The sequence below is a fragment of the Lissotriton vulgaris genome, chromosome 6, assembly GCF_964263255.1.
Source record: "Lissotriton vulgaris chromosome 6, aLisVul1.2, whole genome shotgun sequence".
Lineage (NCBI taxonomy): Eukaryota > Metazoa > Chordata > Amphibia > Caudata > Salamandridae > Lissotriton > Lissotriton vulgaris.
In genome coordinates this window covers 1,232,430,441-1,232,444,533 of record NC_141694.1, presented here as the reverse complement: position 1 = coordinate 1,232,444,533, position 14,093 = coordinate 1,232,430,441, and the positions used below count along the sequence as shown (strand labels likewise).

General features: G+C 44.1%; 1 protein-coding gene across 2 annotated transcripts in view; it reads left to right on the top strand.

The window, feature by feature from the left end:
• TAGAP (T cell activation RhoGTPase activating protein) overlaps positions 1-9,997 on the top strand; it is a 462,232-nt gene extending 452,235 nt beyond the window's left edge. For both annotated transcript variants that reach the window (XM_086927328.1, XM_086927329.1), the window contains exons 11-14: positions 246-355; positions 2,557-2,752; positions 5,631-5,721; positions 8,160-9,997. In XM_086927328.1, the coding sequence (XP_086783454.1) occupies positions 246-355; positions 2,557-2,752; positions 5,631-5,721; positions 8,160-9,460 (1,698 nt within the window). In that variant the 3' untranslated portion in view covers positions 9,461-9,997. The remainder of the gene's footprint in view (positions 1-245; positions 356-2,556; positions 2,753-5,630; positions 5,722-8,159) is intronic.
• The last annotated feature ends 4,096 nt before the right edge of the window (positions 9,998-14,093 follow it).

Sequence of the window (14,093 nt, the reverse complement as noted above, 5' to 3'; positions counted from 1 at the left end):
CCATTTTACAAAAAAGGGATGCCACTAGACACTAGGCAGTGATTCTCATGGCACTTATAGTACTGGTGTTATTGGTGACATTGCACTGAGGTAGTACCTAGTTGATGCAGGAGAGAACGAATTAGGGTTAATGGATAAAGCAGGGGTTGCCTTCTCACAAGTAACCGAGATGGATGAATGTGTGTGAGTTGATCTTTGAATTACTTCTCATGTAAAACTCTTTACCAAAACTTTTTCCATGCCAGGATTTCCTAAGAAGCATTCCAAACATGTTGCTGTCCTCTGACCTCTACCATGAGTGGATGGCGGCTCTGGAAAAGCAAGATATCTGCGAGCGAATTGAAGATATCAAACAGTAAGTGATAGGAAAACATGTCTCACAGCAAGTTTCCAAATGAGTGTGAGATGATAGGGCTCCCAAATATCACTTCTTGGGTATTTGACATGAGGACTGTTTCCCTTTAAAAGTAAACCTAAGGGGGGGGGAAGAAGGCAGTCGTCCAGGGTCTAGAGGAAACAGCTTTTCAGAGGCCTGCTCTCCTCAAGGTGTTTCCAAGTGGAATTAGTTTTATTAAAGCAGCCCCTTTCCCTTTAATTGACGTGGGCTACTCTAAAGATAATGTTTCCCATTCATTCAAGAATGCAAATGTAAGGATGGAGGTTTGTTGTCCCATGTAGGCCTCTGTCCTTGCATTAACAGGGAGTCACAGTGGGTTGCAAATGGAACCTGCCTTATCAATATTCATTAGGTAGATTGTTTGGTGACCCCCTCATCTGAATAAACAATATGAGAAGATGGAACCTGTTAGTCCACAAGTCAAACCTGTTACACCACCCTATAGCTTTCCTCACGTTCCGCTGCATGCAGCGGGACGTGTTATGCACTTTCTCACGGGTCAGCTGTGAAGCCAGTAGGTGCCTTATTTGCGCATAAACATCTCCGTTCGGCGGCCAGCCCCACTGGTGCAGTCTTATGCAATCCTCTCCACGAGGAACACAATGGGAAAAGACCTAGCGCTTCCCTTCTATATCCCAGAATCTTTTGGAAGGGGAATGGGTTTTTTGTGCTTCCCTATCCAAGATGGTCGCATTCCAATCATGGTCCGGATGGCTTTCCAATCCAAGATTGTGATACTGTTTCTTCTTGTCCTACGGGCATATAAGAGGTAGAATTCTCTTTCTCATTGCGTTGCAACACTTCTTTGCTTCAGTGTTTCCTCGTTCCTACCAAGATTTCTCGCTCCTATTGGTTTTCCACTTTCCTCTTGAGTGTTATTGTTCCTGTTGGTGGTTCTCCTTGCCTCCATTGTGTTCCACATCTTTCTTTTCTGGGTGTCTTTTCTCTGCCTTGTCATCTTGGAGCCTTGCAGATACCTTTGGGAACTCTTCTAGAAGGCACATCTGGTTAGGCGCTCAAACGTTCTAGCAGCATCGTGGCTACAGGAAGGGGTCGCCCATACCTCTGCTAGGCCAAGACTGTCACGAACTGGGATCTAGGATCTTCCCGCCGTCCACGATCTGCAAACAGAAATTCTCAATTGGAAAGATCTGACAAAACCAGTCGGTGTGCAAATTAAAGATCCCTGGTTTGAAACTGAGAAAATTGAGTCAGGCCTCAAATTCTTACAGTCAAGGGCGGCATTATGGATAGGGCACTGGGAATAAATTGTGGCAGTACGCCCTATTACAGATAATACTCTCTCCCCATGACAAATGTGAACACATGACTGGCCTGGTGCAGCACATTAATGAAAGGTAGAGCAGCTGTTTGAAGTAGCTCCTCAGAATTTTACAATAATGGCACCCAGCCTGCCATTCAAAGGGGGATAAAGACCCATGCAGGTGTGTGCAAAGAGTGACTGCACCTGCCTGCAGGGGAATGTTTGAGCTTGGTCCATGAGACCACATTTTACCTCTTAGAGGAGTCGCTCTCAGCTCTAGCACTGACGGTGCACCATCTTTTTGTGGGCACTGTCAGGGTGCTTCCTGATGGTCTCTGTGCCTCTACTCCCGCCTTTATAATACAGAACGGGTGCAGAGGCAAACTGTTTCCCTGGGGCTTGACCTCAGTGCTAATGAGGGAATGCTCCCTTAAATTCATGCCTACGCTAAAGGTATACCAGCGCGTTCTGTATTAGAAATGGGGCCGTACAAGTGTCTGCAGCCCCTTCTGTAATAACAAAAGTGCCCAGGATGTTCAGAAAGCAGGTGCAGACGCTATTTGCACCCATTGGCACTTTGTGGAATACTGCCCCAGATGTCTTGGGTGAACCACAGACTAGAGGGCCAACAGTGTATAACACTCTTGTGCCTTTCAATTCATTCATACTAAAAAGTGGCTTGTGAATTTTTTCTCATTGTTTTGTGGTTACCCAGTCACAGACTACAAACAGCAGCCTAGTGTGGATTTTTGAACTAAACGCTTTGCTCTTTTTCCTCTTCCTGAAAAGTTCTTCATGTGGGGTGTGGACGCTTGGTGGTTACCTTTTCCGTTTTTTTAAGCATGTTGAAATACAGAAGTGGCATCTTTTGTAATCTTATTTTTTTTTTATAAAGGGTTGCAGACAAGTTACCCAGGCCGAACCTGCTGCTTCTCAAGTACTTGATGTGTGTCCTGCACCATATCAGCGTGCACTCCGGAACCAACAAGATGGACGCCAGCAACCTCGCCATCTGCATCGGACCAAACCTACTGAACCCAGACCAGAAGAGCAGCCAGCCCCTGGAGGTCCAGAAACAGCTCAATGACAGAGTAAGTGTGGCCCCACTCTGTGTACAACATCACCTTACACAATGACTCGTTCTTTTTTATATCCACATTAGATAGGCTTGAGGGAGGCCCATATAAAACTGTGTTGGTTAGGTAATACCTAAAAAAAAGGATGTAAAGTACAAAAGGAAATGGCATGTCCAAATAAAGTATGTGTTAACCACAAATGTGTTTCATCAGGTGCTGATTGTTTAAGAAGTTTTAAAAAGAAATGCAAGCCTTCTTTCTTTGCTAGGGCTTCACCTTCTTTCAAACTGAGTCAATAATTTTCAATTTGAGGTTTGTGTTCATATATAAACTGTAAATTGGACCCCACCTGAGGGGATGGCTGGCTTTCAATGGCAGGACTTTGCTGTCATTTTCATATAGGAAACTCCAGAAATTACTACGATGCCCATGGGTAATATGCTATGCTTGGTTATGTTAATCCTGTTTGTAGAGCACACCGTCACCAAATGAGATGATGGGAAGTGTGACATTCGGACTGAGCACATCAATAGAATGCTTGATTGAAAAAACAGGACTTTAAGGGTAGTCTAAAGCGTAAGAGATTTGATTCTGCTCCAGGACTCCGAGAGAAAATAGGCCAATTTTGTAGGCAACCAGTATGTTGGTTTCCATTGAAATTCTGATCATTCACTGCACACAAAACGGTTAACAGAACTTTACATTTTGTAGGCTATGCTGCTTAGCTTAGCTTCATCATTAGGAATTTGTGTGTGCATTGTGAACCCGGATACGCTTCTGTGGCAAATACTTCTTGTCTGTCATTCAGGATGGACAACCAGCAAAGAGTTGTGATATAGCCCTGTTATTTGGCGTCAATATGGTACTGACTAATCGGACAAACTCCTCTTCGAGCCCAAGTATTATCTAATGTCAACTTCAATTCTCACTCCTCGCTGATATGGATCTGCAGCGTCCACTAAATTATTACAACTCAATAATACACTGAGGAGGCATGCCAGGCATTAGCTGTTCTTGCTTGTGCTACTTCTGGGCTCAGCACTGCCTGCTTGCCAGAGGGTTTTTTGCTCGGGACATGATTAAGGTCAGATGAGAAGTACTTGTATGAAAGTGTTGCAGCTACCCTCAATGTAAGCAATTGGAGGCAGGGTAGGACTAACATAGAAAGCAGGTCCAGGCACCAAAATAACAGTGGTACCCATTAATGAATTAGATAGCTGAAAAAGTGGACCATTTTTGCAGATTGCGCCAGTTTTGAACTTTTAAATACAGACGGATCAAGTGTTTTGCTATGTAAGGAAGGCTGTATTGACTTATGGTTGCTGCAGGCAATGGTAGTTTTAATAGCAGGGAAAATCCACAGGGGAAATCCACAGTACAAAGCGGACCAGCAGACCATAAACAGGCCCACAAACAGCTAAGAAAACAACCCACACACTGATCTGTCCGACCAGCCCGCCGGGCACTGCCTGATTGCACCATAAGGCAGTCTGACCCTCATCAGAGGTGATGTTTATGATACAGTTTTTTTTTTATCAGAATCTGAATGGACTAGTAAGTGAAGAGTTCAACACTTACAACACTGCTTCTAATAACTGCAGTATATACTACAGAATAAGGAAGGGAAATGTTCCTATATATGTTTATTATGATGGGGTTCTTCCACTATTGGTCCAAACAGCCACAGGCACACACTAATATAAACAACCAAAATCACTCACAGCCACATATTAAAGATTGCAGTCTGCAGTACAAACATCAGTGTATGCCCTCAGCTTCATCTGAGCCAGTGGCTTTAGGGTTGGCTTTCTTTAGTCATGGCTTGATATTTATAGCACCTTCTTCTAGGATCCATTATGGACACCTCTGACCTTCATGTCTTTGGTTACTACGAATTCGTTTTAAAAGAAGAGTTGTACCCTATCAACCACATGTGGTAGTCAAACACTAGATAAAATAACTAAGGCCCTTGTTATGATGTCCGGTGGACTGCCGCTGACAGGCCGTCGGTGGCAGTCTTTCCGACATCCAGGGCAAGGTCCGACTGCAACATTCGATGTAGGTGGTCGGAACGAAAACGTCAGGGGGAAAGTCTGCCGCCTCCAACAGGCTCAAGGAGCCCGTCAGGGCGCCGCTCAAACTCTAATCACTACAATGAAGGCGGTGTCTACGTTGGCACTGCCGAAGGGATTGGGATGTCCCTTTCTGAGTGCCTTTTCATAGTGGTCCAACCTCCATGAAAAGGCAGATGGAAATGGACCTTGGGGTCCTCAAGCAGAGCCTCCGTCCACATGGTGCCTGGCACATGGTGCATGGATGTTTGAAAAGTGCCTTTTTCTAATTTGGCTTGTGCTGCAGCCCTTTTCCTGTGCCGCAGCAAAAGCCACAGTAGAAAAAGGCATTTTATGACCGCCTGCACGGCGGCCGTATCCTGATAGGGCAGGTAGGACCGCCGACTCATTGTCGGGCAGTTCCTGCCTGAATCAATAGTGGTCGGGGTCTGACCAACCGCCATTGTAATGACCCCCTTACTTTGCAGAAGATCTGCCTTCAACAAAGGAAGTGTGAAATACATCAGTGTGCTGTAAAATTGTGACAGCGACTAAAGCCCTTGTCTTGCAATGAGAGTAACACGGTACCTCCACCTCTCCGTAAACAGATATTAGTTTGTCGGCTTTGCCACTTACTTTTTTGCAGCAACAGGGAAGTCAGTCGGTGGTCCGAAAGGGACAGGTGGTGAAGCGGGAATGGGAGCCAGAATAAGAAATAACAAAGCACACAAAAGTGAAGCAATCTTTGCAATGGTTATTATTTATTATTTCTATGTAGTGTCAGAGAAGTGTTATTATAACTCATGAGCAATCTCTAAAATACAATTTGTCTTTTTTTTCAGGTGAAGGCATTGGTGGAGTTCTTCATTGAGAACAGCTTTGAAATATTTGGTGGTGATTTGTCATTGCTGATGGAACACACTGGTAGCGCAGGTAAATGTCTCTTGCTGTTGTTGACAGTGATTTGCTCAAGCATTTTTGTAGTGTGATGAGGCTGCAGAGTAACTTTATAGAGTGCCACTGTGTAGCTCATGCCCAAACATAGAAGTCTATGGCTTGGATGTGATACAAGTGTACACCAACAGAATAGTAATCTCCTACATGAAATGCAAAATAACATTAGAGCCTTCTGTTAAATTAGTGAAATTCCATCACATGCAGTACTCTGCATAGATCTGTCCCTCTTCTTCTCAATACACCAGTCACACAAAAAAGAATTGCTGTATTAACACAGGTCTTTGCTAGGTATTTCACCTTTCATGTGATGCAGAGCCACATCACTGGTGTGTGCCACGTCACGCCAAGTGAGCACTGCAAAATGTTGCTTGAATTCTCCAGTGACTTATGTACCTGCTAGTGAAACCAAGGAGTGTCCTGATCCAAGGCATTGGGGAATGAAGGAGAGGTCAGCCTCTGTAACATGGAGAGGGGAAGAAACTCTAAATTCTTTTTTAGAGGAGGCAAGGGGAAATAACACACACACGCAATGATCAACATTAGATTTCAGATTTGAACAGTCCCTCTAAAGAGGGAGAGTTTACACAGTGCATGGCTTCATACACAGAACTTAAACTTAGCGATGATGCAGATTTCACTGTGATATTTACACCTGCTAGTATTCTATGAATGCGAGGTAGTCTTCACAGTTAGTTAACCACATCCTTTATGATGGTTTTGTCTATAAATATCACTGAAATACCTATAGTTATGTGAAATTTCCACGAAAGACAAAAAAGTTTCTTGCATTCACCGGATAGTAGTGACTTTCAGCACCGCACCACTCTTGGGCTAAAAGATTTTCGTCCCCTCCAAGTCCACATGCCCGCTCCCCCCCCCCCCCCCCCCCCCCCCCCCCATTCAGACTGCATTGAGCCCCACCAGGCATCCACTACTAGAGTTGCTGTGGGCCACATCTAAGTGTTTTTTTTTTAAACACATTTTCATTGTTTCTACAAACATGTTACACAGTGTAGTTAATAATGGTCACTACCTCTTAATTAATGAATGACTACATTCTTCCAACGAACTTGACATGTGTGCTCTGCGTGCACAGGACCCACTCCTTCCTTGCACTCCTTTCATTTTCATTCAAATTTTACTCCATGCGTTTAAATGCTTGTTTGTAAATTTTATTTTCATTTTCAAACATGATTCTTCCCTCGCTACCTCGGCGTGGTAGCGAGGGAAGAAGAGCATGATCGCATACCGGTTTTGAAACTTTACGTGAAAAAATCAAGATTAATTATCCCCTGATGAAGAGCGTAATGCTTGAAATGCATTGGGAATAAATACGATTATGTAAAAACTACGAATGAAATATGAATAATACAGACTGAAAAACTCGCTACAGAATCATGTTTGAAAATGAAAATAAAATTTACAAACAAGCATTTAAACGCATGTAGTAAAATTTGAATGAAAGTGAAAGGAGTGCAAGGAAGGAGTGGGTCCTGTGCACGCAGAGCACACATGTCAAGTTTGTTTATGCATACCCTAATTGCTCAGTAGGGTACCGACCTTTGCACCAACGACAAATACGAAAACATTGTGAAATAGAGAAACCAGTTGAAACACGAGTGCAATACCACATCCCTGATATTAAGTTACATTCTTCCAACGGACATGAATCCCCTCAACCAGTTATATATTTGGCTGGGCAAGCTGGATCACACATGTTCTCTCAAGGGGTTCTTTATGAGAGCCTTGCGTCACTTGTGCACCACACATAGTGGGACATGCGTCACGCAGGGTTCTGAATCAGTTTTATGCAAGCCACGCAAAGGCACCCTGTGTGGCTTTGAAATCCACCAGACGAGGCTTTGGGGGGCCTCATCAATCTTGAGGAAGGCAACACAGCGCAAATTGCTGCGCCACCTTACTCTGTGCTCAGGAGGCGTTCCTCTGGCATTGAGGTGGGTGTTTGTACACATAAACAGAGGAAAACGTCTCCTAGTATTGTATCTGTGAAGGAAGGTGCCCCTCCCTGCACAAAAACAATCCTGCTTACAGCTCAGTCACCCTTGCTCCATGGTGCAAGGGTAACTACTTTGGCGCTAGACTGCCAGAACGGCAGCAGCGCAGGGAGAAAGGGCAGGAATGCACCGTATTGCCTAAATAGGGTGCATTCCTTCTCTTTCACTGTTGTGTAGGGCAGCGTAGCAAGGTGAATTCAATGAGGGCCTCAATACTTATCCTATTTTATCATGCTATCCCGTGAATAACCATATCAAACTCCTTGGGTATGGATTCACAATGCAGGAATAACTTTTGGCACTGTGTTAAAACTTAAATAAATATTGAAAAAAGATGACTGATATGTTAATCAGTACCGCAAGAAAGTATCCAATTAATGTTTTCTTGATGTTCTGCAGACCTCTCTTTCTGTCAACACAACGACTCTGCTTACGACAGCACAGACCTGGAAGTCGAAGGCCTCTGCAGTTTATCTTCGAATCAACAGCTAAGCATTCATTGCAGATGTGGTGATTCTGGCATTGGTGATCAGGGGTGCCAGATGGACGTGCATTCAGGCCTCTCATCTGTTTCCGGGAGAGATCCTGAAAACTGCAATGGCAAGATGGACAGGAGATCTTCGGAGCCCAACCTTTTCCTTTCACAAGCTGGCCCGGAGCAAGGAATATCCAAGCAGAAACTAACCAAAAGTCATGATGATGTGACTGCTGGACAAAGTAGCGTGGATTATGAAGTTGAAGACCAACTACATGGGCTTGAAGAGGACAATTGTATGACTTGTAATTATAAGAACAAAAAGCCTGCATGCTTGAAGGTGAACACCAGTCTGCAGTTAGAATTGTCCTTATCCAAGACGCCCTCCAGCAGCTCATTGAACAGTTCATGCTCAAACTCTGACTCTTCTGTCTTCACCAGCTCACCCCGGATTTCCCCATCCAGCCCCAAAAGGCGGTTCTTTCCACGGCATGAGTCTTTCTCTGCAAACAAGTGTGTGGAGGGGAATAAAGTGCTTCCAGTCAATCGACAAATCAAGAAGCATTCAATGTCATTTTCCTTTCTGCAATATAAGAAAACTCTCACCAAAACCCAAAGCTGGGAACCTGAACGACAAATTGCAACCACCAACAGAAACAGCTTCAAAAAGGACTTTGAGAACAGCGCTCAGCTCATGCCTGACATTGTTCAAGAAAGGTGTGGTGCACAGCTTGAGTCAGCTCAGCCATGTCAGCCAAGAGCCCGTCTCATGTCGGCTGATGAGGTCTTCAGGCTAGTAGACCAGAAGAATCCTGGTAAGCCACCGTCTTACGAGGAAGCCGTACAGCGGAGCATATCTGCTAAACTTCCGTCCTATGGGAGCTTAACTGTGCACACTTTGAGGTCTACTATGCTGCACCATGACTCTCTCTTGCCTCATTCACTGCATAAAGACAATTTTAATAACAGTGCTCAAGACAATGGTGCTTCCAGTGAACCTGGCAAGCCCTGCATGCGCAATAGAGTGCATAGACGCTGTCCTGTTTCTGATGCTGCTGAAGAAATGCACACACGTATCCATGCAAATGCAAACTCTGCCCATTGTCCCCGAACTACTCCTGAACTTCAGGAACGAACCAAGCAGGAATGCCTCGTTCGGCGATGCAGTCACCCGCTCTTTGAAGGATATGACCAAATTCAATATGCCAAGGAATCCTATGTCTAAGCCTCTAGGAAACCTTTAAATGTGCATGTTGAGAATTTGTACATAGAAACACTCAGAGTGATTAAAAAATAAATAAGCTGGTTTTTAAAAAAAATTCAAAGAGACTTTTGTAAAGACATATTAACAATGTAACACATAATCATGATTTGGTTCCTCTAGGCATGTGATGGGAGCCCACGAAGAGCAAATGGGAGAGATACTTTATTTTCCAAAAGTGTCTGTGAGCTTGCATGATATATGTCAATAATGTATTGTGAGGGCTAGAGTGTATAGTACAGTTGATGTTAGATATTTGTACACGTAAATAGAGTGTGCTTCCATACAAGAAATACAGTGTATGTAAGAATGTAATGTAGTATAATGTATAAATGTAATCATTTTTATGGCTCCAGCGAATATTTAATAGCACTTATCCCTAAGTTATAGGCCCTGTTCTGTAGATGTGATTTATTTGAATGTATTTATGAGACAGTTCCCTGTCATCCATTTTATGTACACCTATCCATCCACTACAATAAAGCACCTTAATGCTTGAAATGTTGTTGTCGTCAGTATTACTGCATCCACTCATTAACCTACATTGTAGGGATCTCTGATTTCATCCAAAGCAGAAAACCGACAGTGATCGAGGGCAGCTCCTTTACCATTATCAAGAGCAAGGCACCAAGACTAGAAGAGTTTAACTTGAATCGGATCACTTGTAATTCAGTGTTAGCACTGAGAAACGTGTCAGGTTAGGTGGTCTTCAGTGATTTGTCCAAGTGATCTCATTTCCTGGATCTTAATAAATAAAGTCCTTTATTTCCCTTCTCTTTCCTGCTTTCCACTTTGTATTTATTTACTTCTTCTACAACATGTCTCCAGAACATCCGTAGACCATGGTTAGCAGGACCATGTGCATCATAACAAATATTAGAAGAATACAAAGCAATAGCTCTGAAAAAAATAACAATACAATTACAAAACTACAAAGAGATCCTAGTATCAAAAGTGAAAATTCACAAATTGTCACCATGGTAACCACTCTTATGACAGTTAGACCATATATTGGGGTTCAGCTGGTATATAAATATGATTTTGAAGGCTTGCTAAAGAATTAGTGCTTGAAGACAAATAGTTAAAGGGTGAGCGTACCAACTCCGAGGTACCGCTGCTACGAATACTTGATTGGAAAATCTTAGGCGACAACATTTGTGAAAGGTGAAAATGAGAATACTTGTGCTTCTGATAGCTGCAGAGCCCCATTGATTCTGGAGGGTTCAGTGAGAGGAAGATGATGCTCTTAGGCAAATCTCGTAAAGATGAATGAGCTAGGGAAGAAATAAGCAATTGAGGGGGCACTAAAAAGCGGGTGGTGTCACCATATTAAGGGACTCTACTGATCAGCAAGTCTGCACAAGGAAGAACTGTCTTTTTTGAAGGAAGGTGTGAAGTACACAAGGCGAAACAGATAGTGTAGCATTTCATCCATCAAATGTATGACTGTACATGGTATTTCTGTAATACTAACATAGCCAGAAAACAGTAAAGCGCTGTACAAGGACAAGCATAAAGTTAGCAGGTGAGAGGAACGGTAGCTGGTTCATGAATGGTTAAGGCATTGTGATGTAGCGTTCTTTAAGCTCATGGGTCTTCAACTTTTCCCTAGAGTGGAGCAACGTTGGGGTGGTCTTGATGGATACTGGAAAGTTGCTCCAGATCCTAGGTTCATAAATGGCTTTCTTTTTTTCATTTTTACACTTCTTATTCTGCAGACTAATGGTGTCCTGCGGTAGGTGTGTATAAAACCACCAGAGATGGGGAGTCTGGACATACCCATCCTAAGGAGACTCAATAAGTGTACAAAACAGTGATGGATGCATGGCCGGACTGGGAACAGAAACCGGCCCTGGCAAACTGCTCAGCAGCCCCTCCCCTCCCCCTCCCCTCTCCCTCAGGTGAGGGGGAGTTCAGCTAAGCAGTTTGCAAGGGCCGTTTTCGGCCAATTTTGTTACGGGGGCTGATATTGCTGACCCCCAGTAACAAAAACGGCCACACCCTAGCGGCCTACCGGGGAAACGCCCGGTGCCCGCTATGGCCAGTCCGGCCCTGGGTGGATGGAATGTTTGAAGTAATCTCAGCCACTAGTAATCACTCAGGCGGCACCCCAATCTATTGTTATTTTGCACACCAGGCCACCTCAGTTGGGACACACCTACAAATCAATCTTGACCCTGCTCCAATCGGAACCGTCCACCCTGACTGCCAAGCCAGGTCCTCTCTGAACCGGACCACAAACAACCCAGGACCGGTTTCGCCCTAGTCATGGGCAAATTAGTAATCATACTGATTTGCATATATCTCGGTCCAAACTGAGGTGACAGGGTGTGCAAAATAATAATGGATTGCGATGTGGCCTTAGTAGATACCAGTGGCTGAGGTTAATTCAAGCATTCCACCCATCACATTTTTGTATTCTTTAGTACGTCACCCTAAGTGAGACGGGAATGCCCAAAGTGGGTCCCATGCATACTGTGTCACTGGAGCCAAGCTGTTCCTGGCTGATGAGCCCATAATTAGGGTGATACCGGTCCTAGGTTGCTTGTGTTCCAGTTCACGGATGACATGGCTTGACAGTTTGGGCTGGACTGTTCAGTCTTAACCCTGCTCCAAACAGATTTGCATACAGTTGGGTCCAAACTGACGTGACATGGTGTGCAAAATAACGATGGAGATGTGGCTGAGTAATTACCAGTGGCTGAGACTAATTCAAGCCTTCCATCCATCACTATTTTGTACACCATTATAAGGAAGCACCTAAATAAATATAATTAGCATACCAGAATATGCATGCAAAATAAGGGAGTCTCTTCAGGAGAAGACCTGGGAAGGAGAGCATTTAGGGCCTTGCAACAACATGTGTTGTAAAACAGATGAAGAGGCATATACTTTAACTTGTACATCTTTTTGTTTATTTGCATTGCAATACCACTAGTAGAGGGCTTCACATAAACATACATATGCATCAGATAACATAACTCGCACAGGGTATTTATGTTACTGACTGCAGGATGTATTGAGCTCTGAGAGGCTCTAATTGGATACAATGCCATTTTCTTCAGTCTATGTGAATGGCTTTAAACTCTCCTCCTCCTGCGACACAATTGTGAAGCATTTTTTGTTTTATTGGCATATAGAACTAAAAAAAGTCCAGGTTAGAGAAGGATGTTGGAACGTCTATTCTGGGGTGGATGCAGAGCCACTGGGCACAGTGGTGTAGTGTGGGTAGTCCACAGGGGTGGTTGCCCCAGCCGCAAATTTCGTAGAGGGCGTAAAATTTGAAAAGAAAGTATTTCACCCCCTAACCCGTGGACCGTTAGCACTTCATGAGCTAAAGGTCCACGGGTTAGGTGGCGGTATACTTTCTTTTAAAATTTTGGCCCGGGCGCTTGCAACCCACACTGCACCGGTGATTGGACCGTAAGTAGCAGTTGTGTGCTAGGACTGAAAATGTACTTTACCACACACTGGATGTAAAAACCTGCTCCTGAACAACAAGGGTGTGCACAATAAGTAGTTGCCATTTTCTGCTTCTGAGGCCGCACCCCAGAAGGGGACATTTTAGTAGGGAGCAAGAAAGCCTATATTGCACCAGCACTTAGAGGGGTGGGAGAGTTAATATGAGTGTTGCAGTGTGGGTTTGTGTCCTGGATTGTTCCAGCTACTAAATGAGATGCAGGTATTAATTGGTAAGATACATACTGGTTCTGTCTTCACACTGCCTTCAATACTTTTTACGATGTGCATGATATAAGGTTAGAGACACATGTCTCAGCCCTGTCAAAACTGGATAATCATAATGCACGATTGACTGGAATTCCAAAATGCTTCATGACACCCTAGGTTAGCCTTATCTCCGCTGCCCATTGCATCACCACCAGGGCTAGACTGGTCATAGCAGGCACCAGGCATTTCCCAGGTCGGCCGGAAGGGTGGGGGCCGGTTTTTGACCGAAGGGGGCTGTTTTTGTTACTGGGGGTGGTTTTGCAGCAGTGCTGCAAAATCGGCCCGTTGTAACAAAAGCGCATGCAGCTGCAGTGTCCCTGCCATGATTCCCGGTCCCCGCCCCCCACAGACCAGTCGGACCTAATTTCCAGGGCTGGTTTGCAATCCCAGTCTGGCACTGTTAACCATGTCACTCCAACATTATGATTGCTACATTGGTGATTGCTGGACTCATTTTTAAAGTTGATTTGATAGTTAAACGCAGCAAAAGGACTCTGGCTGCGCGACACTGCTTGCGCAGTGTACGCTAGGCCCGAGACCTAAAAAGCACATTACATGAGAATATCTATGTACTTTGGAAGACTCTTGTGATATCAGAAGATTACTGGAAACTCATTGAAAAGAGAATCAATGTTTATCCAGAAATTCTGTGATATGATATTTCATAATTTATTCAGCACTTCCTTTTTGCCCAGGCTTTATCAGGTTTTTTCAAAGTGATGTCTGGGAGGCTGATGTGCAGAGCCTCGCTTCTGTGCACCTAAGAGAGGACCAGCTCTTGCATCATTATCCTTAAGTCAGTTTCAGGCAGGTAGGTTTTGACTTTTTTTCAAAAGCAAGAACTCTACCATGCTGGTTTTGATTTCTG